Below are 19,717 nucleotides of genomic sequence, written 5' to 3'. Positions count from 1 at the left end.
CCAGACAAATGACACATGAACTCACTGTAATAGTGTACCAGACAACTGCCACATAAACTCACTGTAATAGTGTACCAGACAAATGACACATGAACTCACTGTAATAGTGTACCGGACAAATGACACACGAAATCCCTATAATAGTGTACCAGACAAATGACACATGAACTCCCTGTTACAATGTACCAGACAAATGTCACATGAACTCACTGTAACAGTGTACCAGACAAATGACACATAATAGTGTACCGGACAAATGACACACGAAATCCCTATAATAGTGTACCAGACAAATGACACATGAACTCACTGTAATAGAGTACCGGACAAATGACACACGAAATCCCTGTAATAGTGTACCGGACAAATGACACACGAAATCACTGTAACAGTGTACCAGAAAAATGACACATGACCAGACAAATGACACATGAACTCATTGTAATAGTCTACCAGACAAATGACACATGAACTCATTGTAACAGTGTACCAGACAAATGACGCACGAAGTCACTGTAACAGTGTACCAGACAACTGACACACGAAGTCACTGTAACAGTGTACCTGTACAAGACAAATGACACACGAAGGCACTGTAACAGTGTACCAGAAAAATGACACATGACCAGACAAATGACACATGAACTCATTGTAATAGTCTACCAGACAAATGACACATGAACTCATTGTAATAGTCTACCAGACAAATGACACATGAACTCACTGTTAGTAATAGTGTACCGGACAAATGACACATGAACTCCCTGTTACAATGTACCCAGACAAATGTCACATGAACTCACTGGAACAGTGTACCAGAAAAATGACACACGAAGTCACTGTAACAGGGTACCATAAAAATGACACATGAAGTCACTGTACCAGTGTCCCAGACAAATGACACATGAAGTCACTGTGACAGTATACAAGACAAATGACACACGAAGTCAGTGTAACAGTGTACCACACAAATGACACATGAAGTCACTGTACCAGTGTACCAGACAAATGCCACATGAACTCACTGTAATAGTGTACCGGACAAATGACACATGAACTCCCTGTTACAATGTACCCAGACAAATGTCACATGAACTCACTGGAACAGTGTACCAGAAAAATGACACATGAAGGCACTGTACCAGTGTACCAGACAAATGACACATGAACTCGCTGCAATAGTGTATCAGACAAATACACATGAAGTCACTGTAACAGTGTACCAGTCAAATGACACACGAAGTCACTGTAACAGTGTACCTGTACAAGACAAATGACACACGAAGGCACTGTAACAGTGTACCAGAAAAATGACACATGAACTCACTGTAATAGAGTACCGGACAAATGACACACGAAATCCCTATAATAGTGTAACAGACAAATGACACATGAACTCCCTGTTACAATGTACCCAGACAAATGTCACATGAACTCACTGGAACAGTGTACCAGAAAAATGACACATGAACTCACTGTAATAGTGTACCAGGCAAATGACACATGAACTCACTGTAATAGTGTACCGGACAAATGACACATGAACTCACTGTTAGTAATAGTGTACCGGACAAATGACACACGAAATCCCTATAATAGTGTAACAGACAAATGACACATGAACTCCCTGTTACAATGTACTGTACCAGACAAATGACACATGAACTCGCTGTAACAGTGTACAAGACAAATGACACACGAAGTCACTGTAACAGTGTACCAGAAAAATGACACATGAAGTCACTGTACCAGTGTACCAGACAAATGACACATGAAGTCACTGTAACAGTGTACCACACAAATGACACACGAAATCCCTGTAAAAGTGTACCAGACAAATGACACAATAGTGTACCAGACAAATGACCCACGAAGTCACTGTAACAGTGTACTATAACAGTGTACCAGACAAATAACACATGAAGAACACATGAACTCCCTGTTACAGTGTACAAGACAAATGACACATGAAGTATCTGTAACAGAGTACCAGACAAATGACACACGAACTCCCTGTTACAGTGTACCAGACAAATGCCACATGAACTCACTGTAATAGTGTACCAGGCAAATGACACATGAACTCACTGTAATAGTGTACCACACAAATGACACACGAAATCCCTGTAATAGTGTACCAGACAAATGACACATGAACTCACTGTAACAGTGTACCAGACAAATGAAACATGAAATCACTGTAACAGTGTACCAGACAAATGACACAAGAAGGAAATCACTGTAACAGTGTACCAGACAAATGACACACGAAGTCACTGTAACAGTGTACCAGACAAATGACACATGAACTCCCTGTTACAGTGTACCAGACAAATGTCACATGAACTCACTGTAACAGTGTACCAGACAAATGAAACATGAAATCACTGTAACAGTGTACCAGACAAATGACACATGAACTCGCTGCAATAGTGTATCAGACAAATGACACATGAACTCACTGTAATAGTGTACCAGACAAATGACACATGAACTCACTGTAACAGTGTACCAGACAAATGTCACACGAAGTCACTGTAATAGTGTACCAGACAAATGACACACGAAATCCCTGTAATAGTGTTCCAGACAAATGACACACGAAATACCTGTAATAGTGTACCGGACAAATGACACACGAAGTCACTGTAATAGTGTACCAGACAAATGACACATGAACTCACTGTAATAGTGTACCAGACAAATGACCCATGAAATCCCTTTAATAGTGTACCAGACAAATGACACATGAACTCACTGTAACAGTGTACCAGACAAATGACACACGAAGTCACTGCAATAGTGTACCAGACAAATGACACACGAAATCCCTGTAACAGTGTACCAGACAAATGACACAAGAAGTCACAGTAACAGTGTACCAGACAAATGACACATGAAGTCACTGTACCAGTGTACCAGACAAATGACACATGAACTCACTGTAATAGTACCAGACAAATGACACATGAACTCACTGGAATAGTGTACAAGACAAATGACACATGAACGCACTGTAACAGTGTACCAGACAAATGACACATGAAGTCACTGTAACAGTGTACCAGACAAATGACACATGAACTCGCTGTAATAGTGTATCAGACAAATGACACATGAAATCACTGTAAAAGTGTACCATGACACATGAAATCCATGTAACAGTGTACCATGACACATGAAATCACTGTAACAGTGTACCAGACAAATGACACATGAAATCACTGTAACAGTGTACCAGACAAATGACACATGAACTCACTGTTATAGTGTACCATGACACATGAACTCACTGTCACAGTGTACCAGACAAATGACACACGAAGTCACTGTAACAGTGTACCAGACAAATGACACATGAACTCACTGTAATAGTGTACAAGACAAATGACACATGAACTCACTGTAATAGTGTACAAGACAAATGACACATGAACTCACTGTAATAGTGTACAAGACAAATGACACATGAACTCACTGTAATAGTGTACAAGACAAATGACACATGAACTCACTGTAATAGTGTACAAGACAAATGACACATGAACTCACTGTAATAGTGTACAAGACAAATGACACATGAACTCACTGTAATAGTGTACCAGACAAATGAAATCCCTGTAACAGTGTACCATGACACATGAACTCACTGTAACAGTATATCAGACAAATGACACGAAATCCCTGTAACAGTGTACCAGACAAATGAAATCCCTGTAACAGTGTACCAGACAAATAACACATGAAGATCTTGTTTAAGTCTTAATATGTTTCGTTTGTTTTTGTCTTGTTTGACATACTCATTTGTTCAACATGAGATATCAGTTCCAGTACAATCGGGTTGTTCTCTGGTGCATGGCCTATATGTGCTTCATTGCCATCCCCTGTTCAAAATCTGCCAGAGATGTTAAGGCGTATTGTTACCAAATAGTTAGTCACCAGTACCTGTCAATTAAAGGGATATATCCACCAACATTTGGTGCGTAAATATTTAACAGTAGGTGAAATATTATCCGTGGGTATACTTACAATTCTTTTAAGGTTCGAACTGTAGTTTTACTCATAAAGATGTTCATTTCCAAAGACGGATATTTTACCTTAGTGTGTACTCATCTTTCAAAATGTAGGAGTAAAAAGGTCCCCATATGAACTACGGTTATTAAATGCAGATTTTAAAATGTAAGGATAACCAAGTGACGGGAGTTTTAAGACTGTTCCAAAGGATTTGGTACACTGACGATAATAGGATTTAAAGAAAAATGACATCCTTGGAAATGCGGATTACGCGTGTAATGTGATAAGGGAATTCTTGGGAATCCCACACAGTGCAGGCGTGCATATCAAGACAGCGATATAATCAGGAAATCGGGGAAACCATCACGTCATTTGATGTGGAAAAATAGCAAAAAGTATTTTATGGCATAATGGTTAAATTGAAAGAAAAGAAGAATATCGTAAGGATAACATAGAGAATGCGATGCATTTTCTTTAATATTGTGACTTCTAAAATCAGCAACATTTTTTTTTTTTTTTTTTTTTACATACATCTTTTAAATGGTCGACCTGCAAATCAACTTCGTCTTACATCCAGAAGCAGAAATGTTAGTTTTAACATAATTAAAACTTTTAAAAGTGACCCATTCAAAATGGCGCTCTGCTTTGTTGTCAGGCGTAAGCGTGACATTATTGGAACCTGACGTCAAATTAGACGCTACAAAATACCGAACTTTTCCGATGTACAATGTAGCACTATGTGCATGCGACGCGTTCCTTTTTTTTAAAAATGAAATGAATAAAAAATGTAATGGTTTCCCGTTAATTCCTATATGCATGTATCTCGTATGGATCTACAGAATAAATCTACTACATGACAATAGGCTTTCAGGACAAATATTAACAAATGTGTACAATATGCAATACTACATAACAATGAAACTGACTTTGACATTTAAACTTGCAGTTAGAAATGTACATATTCGTGGCTTATGATAACTATTGAGTGGCAATAGTGCAACATGTGAAGATATTTAGCGTGAACAAAATATTCTGAACGATAAAATTGATGCCATAAAAAAAGTTGAAGTATGCAGGATCCGTCCACTCATTTGGCATCCGGCAGGAAGTGATTTTAATCAATTTGCTGCATTTTTTTTGTCAAAGACGTTACTAAGTTAATGTAACTACAGTTCCGAATAAGCCAACAGATGACTTGATATATCTTTATTTCAAACTCCTTTATCATGTACATGCATGTGGACTTTTTCTATATTATTTGCAAGGTTGTTTAATATCCGATTAACATATATTTGAAATTAAACACTTTATACTATAAATGATATCAGCTATATTTTGGATATTTGGATATTCTGGGTTTCAGCAAGCCCCATTCCCGCCCCCGAGGAAATTTCTTAGAAACATCTGTATTTTCCCCGGATTCACAGAAATTTTATGAGGATTCCTTCTCGTATATTTTTACGAATTCAAACAAATCAGTATCAACCTCAGAAAAGCACTCTTGACCCACTTATAAACACTTTTCCTGGTGTTTGATCGGTTTTCACGGACACTGACATTGACCCACAAGAAGATTAGTGTAACCAATATATACGTTGTTTTCTGTTTTGTGTTACTGAAGTTAGCTATTTTATTGTTTCTATATATTAATTCACTGCTTTTTGAAGTTCCTACGTTTTTGCATGGGTACATATATCATATTTGTTTATTATCTATGATCTGATGTCAAAATACCGCTTCAAAGGTTTAGCTTCGTTGATGAGGTACTATCACACCGTAAGATATGACCAATTTCCGTTCTCTTCTGATAAAGTAATTGTGAAATATATCGTTTACAAGAACAGCTATGGTTTGTCTTGCAGACCTTTATGTAGAACAACCTTCTTGTGGAGAATCGTGTCTGATGACACACCGCCTACCTTGAGACCGGTGGTGTATACTTTTTTAATAACCGTCTGTAGTTAATGGAGTAAACTCAGTCGTCGGCTAGACGGAAGGAGGAAGATTTGTTCAGAGCGAGAAATCGTCAGGATTAAGACGTCTACAGTGTTATACCTTTTTTGTAAGCTTTCGTGGAAAATCCGTAAATTGTCACATACGTATTTCTTCAACTAATCTAGGTTCAACACCAATATCCCAATGGTTTCAATTCAACGAAACGTTCGCTGCTTAGATTTTTATTTTTAAAAAGAGATACTTTTCATTCTGTTTTCAACGTGTTCTATATTGTATTGAAGAATCATATTTCCAACTATAAAATAAATAAGCGTATTGATCGCACGAGTCTATCCAGCAGCTGTAACCCGAGATCTACGGCTATAAAGGAGACATTCGAGACTCAGGAGAATGTTTGTAACTGTAGGCGCGGCTAATAACGGGAATCAGTAAGCTTACAAAGCCTGAAATTGTAGAAGGGAAGCGAAATGATATGGTTGCAAATTACATCTTACGAGGAAAAATATTATAAAATGGCTCATTCGACTAGAGTCTGTTATTTGTTTAGCCATTGTTGTCTAAATAAATGTTGAAGCTAACAAACTGTAGTTGGCCAATTTTGGAATACCATGATATATAAGCAAGCGCTTCTCAGTAGCTAAGAGAGCGTGATTATGTTGGGAGATTCAATAGGGTTTCGTTAGTAGTTGTAATGTATTCCAACAGTATTTCACCCACAAGTCACTAACTCTGTGGTAATAACTTTTTGGTGTTAATATCATTCACGTTCTAAAATTGACAAAACTATCATACTCATTAAGGAGGCTCCACATTTTCGCAATTGACAAACAAAAATTCGTGGAATCTTTCACATAATCGTTATGCAACTATGTATAATTGATTTTATGAAAATCTAATAATAAAATGCAAAAGCTGCTTTTAAAATAGGACATTTTATGTAAACATAACACTACCACCAATAACAAACATCAAGGATCTCATAGGCATGATAGAAGATCTATTGCAAAAGTGAACGACTACTTTATCAAACCATTTGTATTTCAATGACTTGTAAATGTTCGCCCCCTCCAGTCGATCTTGCTTGTATATTTATAAAACTATATAAACAAGAGATTTCAAAGAATCGAAATATCATACTTTCGACACCATTTAATGTTATATTTAGATATATTGAGCATGATTGGAGAACAACTTTTATCTCATTTATTTTCTTGATACCAGACTCCTCTTCTCACACTTTGAATTTGAGCATGCATCACACGGTAATTTTCACCTCACTGTAAAAATCTGTGATTGACATGGTAGCTTGATTCTCATGTTAATCAACTTTCCTTTTCTTGGTAGCAGCATCCATGCTCAGTGTAGATAGTACATGTTACAGTTGGTTCTCTTTCCAGAGCCTGATTAAGTACTGATAGATTCGTCCAGTTAACAAATAAACAAATCCGGAATTTGGAACCTATTCATAGCCCTTGGAAGGAGATTGCAGATTAAATGCAGTTTCAAGACCATGCTATTTGATGTGTTGCCAGTGGAAACCAATTGTCGAGTATTTGTATTAACATTTACGGTATCGTGAACAAGTCTGAGCAGATTGGCCATTCACATAGACATTATTATGTGACTCACTGAGTCCAAGATGAGTCCTATGATAATAAAAATAACAAAATGCTAAGATGCAATGACTAAATATTTACAAGAAAACTTGAATATAAAATGCATAAGAATATTTAGTTTTGCACTAATAGCAACTGTCCTTGCTGTCACTGTCGGCGTCAGAAATCCAGTTACAGAAAACTACTTCAATTTACGATAAAAGCATAACACTGCCGACATCATCACTGCTGTTACACTTAATCGTATGTGACTTGCACAATTTCCTTTGTCTGTCTTGAGCTAAGATGTCACAAGTTGGTCGGTACACGCATATCCTTCCGGAACACATGTTTTTTTTTGCTTTATCGGATTAATAATGTGTTTCCTTCTGTTGAGTCAATTCTTGTTATTGTCCTATCGACTCGAAGGTCTTATTGTTCCTATTGTGCTGATTCTGGGACTCAATGATATACCATAAAGGCAAGGCAAACAATATGTATGGTTCAGAGAACATGGCTGAACAAATTGGTAGGCCAGAAGGTATTTAACTTAATTTAATTCAATTGTATTTTATTATTTCTATAAGGGGGGAGCTGCTTATTTAAGAAATTAGAAAAATCACCAAACAAAGGTATTCAGACCAACTGTATTCATTTTAAATACTCTTTTAGGTCTTTTAAAGGATGTTATGGGAATCAAATTTGGTTTTGAGACCTACCTATGATTAACAGCGATGTCATAAAGACAATTCTATATTCAGCGTATTCGAATTAAAACTTTAGGTGCATTCGATTGTTATGGTCGGAGGAAAAAACTAGGGTCGGTCGGGGTACCTGAGACATGCATTTGTATTAGCCTAATACAAGGTACACTTGTATCGTTAAAGCTCTGCAACGTCGAATAGTTTAAACGTACTAAGGTGTGTTGCTGCCTCTTTACACTCTCGTGGCCGTTAACAACTTTTTCGTATTACAGAGTAATAAAGACCAAGGAGTTCCAGATATCTGCTATGTATTTCAATAAGGTTTGCAGGTAAATGTTTGTATCTCCCATGTCCAATAAACAGAGAACACAGATAAAAATGCACTGACTTCATAAGATGTGTGACAACTGAGTTTCCTTTTACGATCGAGATGTAGAATCGAAACTTTCTTTCTTCCTTAGGCCAAAAATAAAAATGGTTTTATACCTTCCGGGTATATAAGCTTCCAGAAGATTTTACAGTTGAATAATGTGATCATACTTCAGACAGGGGTTCTAACAAGAGACGTATAGTTGGTAGGCGTAGAAACCATTCCAAACACGAGGTAAGCAGTTTACAGATTAAGGTCATTGGAGTGTATTGATAAACGGAAACAGGAAGTACATCCCTAGTTAAAAATCCAATGTAGGGAGACAGTATCACAATTTCCGCAAAATCTAATGTTTAATATTAAACTGATGAATATTGTATGTTTATTATTGACAGAACAGTGTGTTCTCTCAATATTAAAGTATTTCAAAGCAATCCAGGCATTAATTCAGGTTTTTTTTATCAATGAGTCACATGTGTCCATTTTTCTGTACTTCAGGAACCCGGCTACCTATTTCACTACTGTGAAGTTTTTCAAGAACGATAACTCTTACCTGCAATTACTATGTGTATATGGTTTTATTATAAAATGTCAATTTTTATATCGTGTTTAGAGAATTAGTTTTACACAATTTCAGCATTTATTAAATTGATATACATTAATGCAACACTAATATATGTCAGTATCATTTTTATTGACATTATTTTGTAAAAATATTGTGTCTTTCATTCTTTTTTCAAAATTCACTCCTTTTTATATAAATTTCCATTTAAAATCCTTAATATTCTGACAACCTATATTTTTTTTTGTGGCAGAAAATTTTCTTTACTTTAAAGCAATATAACTACAAAATTTGAAGAAATTCTACTGAGAAATGGTGACACAATCCTATTACCTTAAGTACAGTTTCAAGGACATGCTATTTTATTTATTACCTATGGGAACCATTGTCGAGTAAATTTGCATCAATACTCACGAAATGGGTCATATCTTTAACAGTTCTAAGCGGGTTAGACATACGTAGTCTTGCTTATTTGACTGTTTAAGATATCTCCTGTACTAAAACATACCACCAAATTCTCGCATTAGAAGTTGATCATTTATAAAGAAATCTGAATATGATATATGTTCTTGACGGTTGATTATTTCTGTATTGCATTATACTTTATAGATAGCAAATGAGTTGTTCTGTAAAAGTAGACGATAGCAACTTTCCTTGCTGTCTTGTAAGTGTCAAATATTTCCAGTATACAGAAATGTGTAGAGCTGATGAATACGCAAAATATGAAGTATCAGAGAGAGCGACTTGTTTTATTCGTCCAATATATACGGTGTTAACCTCAATTGCTTGACCAGCACACGTGTTAGTGCTAATCTTCCAATCATAAACGAACTTGTTCCATCGAAACGTTTATCCCTGCGGACATCATAAAACACCAGGAGCTTGTAAATCAAACGTGTCTCCGACTGTTGGTAGGTAGCGTTTGTACAAAAGTCCATTGTTCTGTGGTCCGTTGAGGGGTTATTGATTCCATACGCGAAAAAAACGGCACAAATACAACATACGGTCAGATTATCATTGACAGTGTCCGACTTCTTTCTTCACAGACGTTAACAGATTAAAAACTATCAGACAGCATGTTTTATATTAGCTTTTAGAGAATTGACAGAATTATGACAAGCCGCCGAATGTTTTGTCGCATTTTCTCATCTAGTACGTGATCCAAGTACAAACGTCATTGGCGGTAGCCATGCAGCATGATATTTGTGAATTTTATCATTTACAATTTCTCAATTTATAAAAATAAAGTGAAAAAAAGGAAATGGAAAAATCGTCGTTGCCAACGATAAGCACGATCCCCTTAGACTTTGAGTCATGTGACATTTGTTCACCTCCGACTGTGAGTCATGTGACATGGGATTTCCTCAGACTGTGACCCATATAACATGTGTTCACCTCAGACTGTGAGCCATGTGACATGTGATCTCCTCAGACTGTGAGTCATGTGACATGTGATTTCCTCAGACTGTGAACCATATAACATGTGTTCACCTCAGACTGTGAGCCATGTGACATGTGATCTCCTCAGACTGTGAGTCATGTAACATGTAATTTCCTCAGACTGTGAACCATATAGCATGTGATCTCCTCAGACTGTGAGCCATGTGACATTTGTTCACCTCAGACTGTGAGCCATGTGACATGTGATCTCCTCAGACTGTGAGCCATGTGACATGTGATCTCCTCAGACTGTGAGCCATGTGACATTTGTTCGCCTCAGACTGTGAGACATGTAACATTTGTTAACCTCAGACTGTGAGCCATGTGACATTTGTTCACCTCAGACTGTGAGACATGTAACATTTGTTCACCTCAGACTGTGAGCCATGTGACATTTGTTCACCTCAGACTGTGAGCCATGTGACATTTGTTCACCTCAGACTGTGAGCCATGTAACATGGAATTTTCTCAGACTGTGAGTCATGTGGCACGTGATCTCATCAGATTGTGAACCATGTGGAATGTGATCTCCTCAGACTGTGAGTCATGTGGCACGTGATTTCCTCAGACTGTGCGTCATGTGACATGTGATCTCATCAGACTCTGAATCATTTGACATGTGATCTCCTCAGACTGTGAGTCATTTGACATGTGATCTCCTCAGACTGCGAGTCATATGACATTTGACATCCTCATACTCAATCTTGTCCCATGTTACCTCAGATTGTGAATCATGTAATATATACGGCATTATTAGACTGTATTTCATGAGAAATACATCATACTCAGGCTGTCAATTATGAATAATGTCGCATTCTCAGACTGGGAATCATGTGACATGTGACATTCTCAGACTGTGAATCGTGTGACATGTGACATTTTTAGACTCGATAACTCAAGATGTAAATTGCTGTACAAGTGTAAAACGAAACAAGTCCACAAAACTACTCAAGGCCTTTATCAAAATAAGTATTCGTCTTATAATCGTCAAATTTATCATTTTCAAAACATTCTAAATTGAATGAAAAATTCAATCCTATTAAAAATCTAAACTTTCGATCAACCGACATAATCAGGCTTGAAAATTCAATTGAAGAAGCTGTAAATTGTGTTTTATCAATTCATTACTCTGTGAGTATAACATCAGCCCCCCAACATCTATATAGACAGAGGCATGATCGAATTCCCGAATCATCACGAATCATAAACGAACAACTCTGGACCAATCGGTCCAGCCGTTTTGATCGCAATGAACGAAAGCGGCCCAGGTCATGCTGGTGACCGTACCTTTTCCTAAAAGGATATATATGTAGATAGTCATGAGTACCCAGCACCTTGGATTAAAAACATATAGTCTTTTGAGGCTAAATTATAGCGGAATGTCTTCCGTCAAACAGACAGCCTATACAACGAACACTGTAAAATATTGGACATTGTTTAACTGCAACATATAAAACGAACCTGAGTCTTAAAAGCTAATTGAATGGGAACGAGTTGCAGATAATACGCCTAAGCTGTTTTATTTTGGAAACCCTCATTATTTTTGATGCAACGTTTAAGTAATAAGTCATAAACTATTCTTCTGAAACTACATAAATCAAACTTATAAATACGTCACCGTGTACTGTATTTCATTCTCTGTTTCTAAAGCTGAGTTTTCCTCTGTAATTTACGAGTATTGCGCTTAGAATGAACTAATGCAAATTTGGAATACTCGGGCGAATAAATACTGAAAACATTATGGTTTACACAAAATCTTAATACAAAACAATAGCCCATCATCAATTCTTTGAAAAACGGCAGATTATCTAACGGTGCATTCCCCTACACCATTGGTGAACCTGCTGTGCGGCCCTTCCTTGGACCACGATGGACAAAATCTGTACACCATGAGAAAGCTGTGATGTATCCAAGTTACAGGCATTGAGTTGGATATCTAACAGTCACGTGGTTTTCCCAGAAATATCACAGGCAAGTTCTTAAGTACTTATACGTCTATTAAACATTAGTTTGTGTTATTATATTGAGTTTAGTCAGAAATAAAAGCCAGTTCCGTTTATACTTTATGAAAGCTTTGGAGTGTCTTAATTTAATAAACATGTTTAAAAAAACAAAAACTTTCTGACACGTACTATGCATTTGCTGTTAGGTGCGCATCGCTAACGACGGAAAAATAACTACATTTAAATGTTTTGTAAAGAATTAAAAATGCGCAGTTGAAGACATTTCCGCATTTGGATTCAACTCTGAATAAGGTAAAGTACATGACAGCTGTAAAGAATTATGTATGAAATTGGGGAGGGGGAAGGGGAGTTTTTAAGCAGAAATGTATTTCTGAAGCAAGACAATTAATCGTCAACAAAATAAGCCTTGTAGGATTTCTTAAAACCTGTAAAATAGCAAACCATTTAGACGTATGTGTGAGATATTTTATGCTTCGAAAACAAAACATGACAACGTTGATAAGAATGTTCTTGATTAAAAAACACATGTCCATAAGACTGATGTTTAGGGTATATCCAAAAGATTGCTGTTGATTGTAGGTGCCAAAGATTTCTGTTAAGTGTAGGTCCCTAAGATTTCTGTTACATGTAGTGTAGGTCCTTAAGGGTTCTGTCGAGTCTAGGTCCCTAAGATTTCGGGTGAGTGTAGGTCCCTAAGATTTCGGGTGAGTGTAGGTCCCTGAGATTTCGGGTGAGGGTAGGTCCCTAAGCTTTCGGGTGAGTGTAGGTCCCTAAGATTTCGGGTGAGCGTAGGTCCCTAAGATTTCGGGTGAGTGTAGGTCCCTGAGATTTCGGATGAGTGTAGGTCCCTGAGCTTTCGGGTGAGTGTAGGTCCCTGGGATTTCGGGTGGGTGTAGGTCCCTGAGATTTCGGGTGAGTGTAGGTCCCTAAGGTTTCGGGTGAGTGTAGGTCCCTAAGCTTTCGGGCGAGTGTAGGTCCCTGAGATTTCGGGTTAGTGTAGGTCCCTGAGATTTCGGGTGAGTGTAGGTCCCTAAGATTTCGGGTGAGCGTAGGTCCCTAAGATTTCGGGTGAGTGTAGGTCCCTGAGATTTCGAGTGAGTGTAGGTCCCTAAGCTTTCGGGTGAGTGTAGGTCCCTGGGATTTCGGGTGGGTGTAGGTCCCTGAGATTTCGGGTGAGTGTAGGTCCCTAAGGTTTCGGGTGAGTGTAGGTCCCTAAGATTTCGGGTGAGAGGAGGTCCCTAAGATTTCTGTTATAATAGGTCTCTAAGTTTCTGTTAAGTGTAGGTCCCTAAGATTTCTGTTACATGTAGTGTAGGTCCTTAAGGGTTCTGTCGAGTCTAGGTCCCTAAGATTTCGGGTGAGTGTAGGTCCCTGAGATTTCGGGTGAGTGTAGGTCCCTAAGGTTTCGGGTGAGTGTAGGTCCCTGAGATTTCGGGGGAGTGTAGGTCCCTAAGCTTTCGGGTGAGTGTAGGTTCCTGAGATTTCGGGTGAGTGTAGGTCCCTGAGATGTCGGGTGAGTGTAGGTCCCTGAGCTTTCGGGTGAGTGTAGGTCCCTAAGCTTTCGGGCGAGTGTAGGTCCCTGAGATTTCGGGTTAGTGTAGGTCCCTGAGATTTCGGGTGAGTGTAGGTCCCTAAGCTTTCGGGCGAGTGTAGGTCCCTGAGATTTCGGGTTAGTGTAGGTCCCTGAGATTTCGGGTGAGTGTAGGTCCCTAAGGTTTCGGGTGAGTGTAGGTCCCTAAGCTTTCGGGCGAGTGTAGGTCCCTGAGATTTCGGGTTAGTGTAGGTCCCTAAGATTTCGGGTGAGTGTAGGTACCTAAGCTTTCGGGTGAGTGTAGGTCCCTGAGATTTCGGGTGAGTGTAGGTCCCTAAGGTTTCGGGTGAGTGTAGGTCCCTAAGATTTCGGGTGAGCGTAGGTCCCTAAGATTTCGGGTGAGTGTAGGTCCCTGAGATTTCGGGTGAGTGTAGGTCCCTGAGATTTCGGATGAGTGTAGGTCCCTGAGCTTTCGGGTGAGTGTAGGTCCCTGAGATTTCGGGTGAGTCTAGGTCCCTAAGATTTCGGGTGAGTGTAGGTCCCTAAGATTTCGGGTGAGCGTAGGTCCCTAAGATTTCGGGTGAGTGTAGGTCCCTAAGATTTCGGGGGAGTGTAGGTCCCTAAGCTTTCGGGTGAGTGTAGGTTCCTGAGATTTCGGGTGAGTGTAGGTCCCTGAGATTTCGGGTGAGTTAAGGACCCTAAGCTTTCGGGTGAGTGTAGGTCCCTAAGATTTCGGGTGAGTGTAGGTCCCTAAGATTTCGGGTGAGTGTAGGTCCCTAAGATTTCTGTTATAATAGGTCTCTAAGTTTCTGTTAAGTGTAGGTCCCTAAGATTTCTGTTAGTGTAGTTCCTTAAGGGTTTTGTCGAGTCTAGGTCCCTAAGACTTCTGGTGAGTGTAGGTCCCTAAGAATTCTGCTAGTGTAGGTCACTAAGATTTCTGTTAGAGTAGGTCCCTACGATTTCTGTTGAGTTAAGGTCCCGAAGATTTCTGTTGACTGTAGGTCCTTAAGATCGCTGTTAAGTGTAGGTCCCTAAGATTTCTGTTAAGTGTATGTCCTTAAGAGTTATTTTAGTATAGGTCCCTAAGATTTCTGATGAGTGTAAGTCACTAAGATTTCTGTTGAGTGTAGGTCCCTAAGATTTCTGTCGAGTTTAGGTCCCTAAAATTTTTGATGAGTAAAGATCCTTAAGAGTTTTGATGAGTGTATGTCACTAAGATTTCTTTTGAACGAGGTCCCTAAGATTTCTGTTAAGTGAAGGTCCCTAAGATTTCTGGTGAGTGTTGGTCCCTAAGATTTCTGTCGAGTGTAGGTCCTTAAGATAGCTGGTAAGTGTACGTCCCTAAGATTTCTGTTAGTTTGGGTCCCTAGGATTTCTGGTGAGTGTAGGTCCTTAAGATCGCTGGTAAGTGTAGGTCCCTAAGATTTCTGTTAGTGTGGGTCCCTAGGATTTCTGGTAAGTGTAGGTCCTTAAGATCGCTGTTAAGTGTAGGTCCCTAAGATTTCTATTAATGTGGGTCCCTAGGATTTCTGGTGAGTGTAGGTCCTTAAGATCGCTGGTAAGTGTAGGTCCCTAAGATTTCTGTTAATGTGGGTCCCTAAGATTTCTGGTGAGTGTAGGTCCTTAAGATCGCTGTTAAGTGTAGGTCCCTAAGAATTCTGTTAATGTGGGTCCCTCGGATTTCTGGTGAGTGTAGGGCCCTTAAGATCGCTGTAAAGTGTAGGTCCCTAAGATTTCTGTTAGTATGGGTCCCTAGGATTTCTGGTGAGTGTAGGTTCATAAGATCGTTGCTGTGTAGTTTTTAAGTGTATAAGAATGCACGTACTTGTTTTCGGTTGTCAAGTACTGTCTGCCTAGTACAGGCTGTCATCAAGCCTGTCTGACAAATAATATGGGCGTTCAGACAGACTGAACTATCCTAGAGGGCTTACAGAAACAGACAGTAGACACTCTCATGGACTCATGTAGAGACTGTATATAATTGAATGTAGTGTATTGTGTATCCTCCAAATTTAGAAAAGACACCGTTAGCTTGTATTTCCATTTTATTGTTGGGGAGGGGAGAGGGAAGAGGAAGTGGTCCTCGAAAATGAATAAAGAAGCATTAAGGAGAGTAAGTATGTCTGGAGTAGCCAAAATTGGAGTTACATTTAACGTAATATTTTTTCTAACAGGATTCTACATTTATTGTAAGATCTGGCTAAATCTCGCTTAATCTCACTAAATCACTTTTATTGTGACCTAAATAGTGTACATTAACGCATTGTTTGTTTGGTATTTTGACAGTTTCCATCGTCGTCCTGTTAAATGGCTGATGATGCAGTTAATTTCGAAATACCGGTCAAGAAATATTCTGGGTTCATCCATTGTGACACACTACTTAGGGAACTCAGGTTTACAAACACTGTACCCAGTTAACAAAAAGATAGGATTACGAAAACTGCGTAGGTTTTTTTCTCTGTATTAGCCTTGACAGCTTTGTCGAGTAGAGTTTGGTTTTTACTCCTGCGATACATTGTGATCGATACGGTCAACTATCAGCTAACGATTTCATCCTCCCACTTTCATAACTTACTAGAGAGCAGGTATGAAGCACGTATGAAGACCGACCTGGTTGACTTCAAGTGATTATTTTCCAATCTTTCACTAGGAGTAGAGAAGAAAAACAATATTTCTCATTTCGCCCAATATAGAAGAGCGCACTGATATTGAAAGATAAATAAGGGTTTTTGGACAAAGTCTGTCGTATAAATCAATGTTAAACAATGTTTTGAAAACACTTAAAATGCATCGAACACTAAAGATACGTGTAAGTTAGTTAACGACAAAGCACTCCGTAAACGATGACCGGTCACAATGAGAAAAAAGGATATCGCTCATTTGCGTGATATTTTTAGAAAAGAAGTATTCGTTAGTGTCAATACATAATACCAATTATCTATTACTTCAAAACCGATACTTATTGAGACAATTTGATCCATCGATATCAAAACATTGCGAAGTTCTGTTGTATGGCGACGACGATACATTCCGAAACAAAGTTTGTCTAGGTCGACTTAATCTCCTAATCTGTGCTTTTTCTCCGGGTTTTCCGGTGTTTTCCTCCAACATCAGCTTCAATGACTATAGCTATTAAAATAACGTAAAACACAAACAAACTAGACCGAGAGAACGCTGTTTGTCGATGTCAATACATTGCGTGATCGTGTGTCGATGGTAGTAAAGTATGAGGTTGTGTTGTCTGCCGATGTCAACATGCTGTGCGATTTTACTTAGGTTGTCAAGAGCATTACTGTTAACATCCTGCTGAGGTCAGCAGCTTGTAAGATACCGTGGTCGTGCGTGTTAATCTCACAGCAGACATGTCTATACTTATCTTAATCCGGAAATGTAATAATGTTACCTTTTTACGCCACGTCCAGTATACTTGACTACAAAGAAGTAAACTTGACGATGGTAAGGAAGTTTCAAAATCTTGTCAAATAAACATGACGATGGTAATAGAGTTTCTAAATCTAGTCCACTAAACTTGGGAGTTTCTAAAATCTTGTCAAGTAAACCTTACGATGGTAATAGGGTTTCTGCATCTAGTCCACTAAACTTGGGAGTTTCTAAAATCTAGTCAAGTAAACCTGACGATGGTAAAAGAGTTTCTAAATCTAGTCCATTAAACTTGGGAGTTTCTAAAATCTAGTCAAGTAAACCTGACGATGATAATAAAGTTTCTAAATCTAGTCCACTAAACTTGGGAGTTTCTAAAATCTTGTCAAGTACACCTGACGATGGTAAAAGAGTTTTTAAATCTAGTCCATTAAACTTGGGAGTTTCTAAAATCTTGTCAAGTAAACCTGACGATGGTAAGGAAGTTTCAAAATCTAGTCAAGTAAACCTGACGATGATAATAGAGTTTCTAAATCTAGTCCACTAAACTTGGGAGTTTCTAAAATCTTGTCAAGTAAATCTGACAATGATGATAGAGTTTCAAAAATCTAATATTGTATAATATTTTTTGCAATGGGAAGGGAGTTTGCAAAATGTAGAAAACATGAAAGGCCCTAAAATCCTGTCCACTATGCTGGGAGATATTCGTCTCTGAAATATTTCCAGAATACATTATTCAACGGGGAAAGGGATTTCATTCAGACAGTGTCAAGCTCACTTAACTCTATGAAAAATAGTCTTCAAAGCATATATCCAATCTATGATATTGATATCATATTTGATAATCCTTGATACTTGATAGTCCTGTTACTATTTGACGGTAGCAAACCAATAAAACTAGTGGAAAGTGTAATGTATAAGTCCACATCTATGGCTCCAATTGATGAACTGCTGTACCTCAAAGATATAGAGACCCAGCCCCACCATTCATTGCTCACAACGAGTATCGGCGTTATTAACCATTCTTCGCGCTGTGCGTGCAACAAATATATTTGGACATGGTCGAATATGATGAATGGCCTTTTTTTCTCTTTTGGTCAAGGCCTTACTCCCATTTGATATCACCCGTTCAAAACCCTTGCAATTTTGAGATCATAAAACTTTGGTTGGGAAAATTTTCCTACCTTTTTTTTATTATTTCTGGGATCTGAGTTTGTCGTATCTTTTGAGGAATACCATACTTTTCCCCAATCAACTTGGATGGCTTCTAACGTCAAACATGACTTGCATAGTCATCAAGCGACTTGTTCCGACACCTAAAGATGAGTAGAGAAAGACGTAGAGTAGGCAGTTATATCGGACAAGTACACTAAACACATCAAAATATTAATTTCTACTAACACTAATTACAAAAGACGCTGGAACGTGACGGAAACATTTGTCAGACCGAATGGCATCAGGTTGAACTTGTTTAACCCTCCACAGACTGAAAATAACAGTTTTCTTCCGGTCTTTCTGCCGTAAAACAATTCATAGTGATAACAGCGGCCAACAGGTTCAGGCGATCATCAAACCTTGGCAAATGGTGTGCACCATTCTTTAACGCATGTATTCAATCGAAAAATGTCGACGGGGAACTGTAATGAATAATTTCTTTTTCTTATCGGAGTCACAGAACAACTCCAGGCGACGTCTTTGAGATTCATCATTTGCAGACTTATGGGGAAATTGGGGGACTTATGTAACGGTCCCTTTTACAATGACTTGTTTTCTTTGAAAATAACACTATCAAAATATGCAAACATGTAGTTGGTTCGCATTAGGTGTAGGAAAAATATTTTATGATTTTTCTATGATAAGTGAAAAACATTATTTTCGACTTTGGTATATTATTTTCGAGAATAAAGACAATGAAGCTTTTTTTCTGAAATCATTGCTATCTTTCTTAATGTAGAATTGGTTTAATCCATATTGAAAAAAATAATTTCCCTAACATCGAAACTCTTACAAGATCATGAAGGTGATATATTGAGTTTCCTATCTGTCTGAGGCTCAATAAACAACAGAAACCACGCTTAAATTTGCATGTGTGACTTGAACAAAATCTTCACATATCTTACTAGCAACATTTAGCGGTTTAAAGGAACATCCAATTAGCTCGTCATTGTAACTATACTGATGGATAACATTTAAATGTATG

General features: G+C 38.3%; 1 protein-coding gene across 1 annotated transcript in view; it reads left to right on the top strand.

Annotated features, from left to right (window-relative positions):
• Window positions 1-19,717, top strand: part of LOC110466594 (cholecystokinin receptor type A-like) — a 92,315-nt gene that overhangs the window by 50,398 nt on the left and 22,200 nt on the right. Inside the window, exon 3 of the mRNA XM_021523182.1 lies at window positions 16,998-17,014. Within this exon, the coding sequence (XP_021378857.1) occupies window positions 16,998-17,014 (17 nt within the window). The remainder of the gene's footprint in view (window positions 1-16,997; window positions 17,015-19,717) is intronic.

The sequence above is a fragment of the Mizuhopecten yessoensis genome, unplaced genomic scaffold (assembly GCF_002113885.1).
Source record: "Mizuhopecten yessoensis strain PY_sf001 unplaced genomic scaffold, ASM211388v2 scaffold11139, whole genome shotgun sequence".
NCBI lineage: Eukaryota > Metazoa > Mollusca > Bivalvia > Pectinida > Pectinidae > Mizuhopecten > Mizuhopecten yessoensis.
The sequence above is the reverse complement of the archived record's forward strand: the minus strand, read 5'-3'. Positions and strand labels throughout refer to the sequence as shown.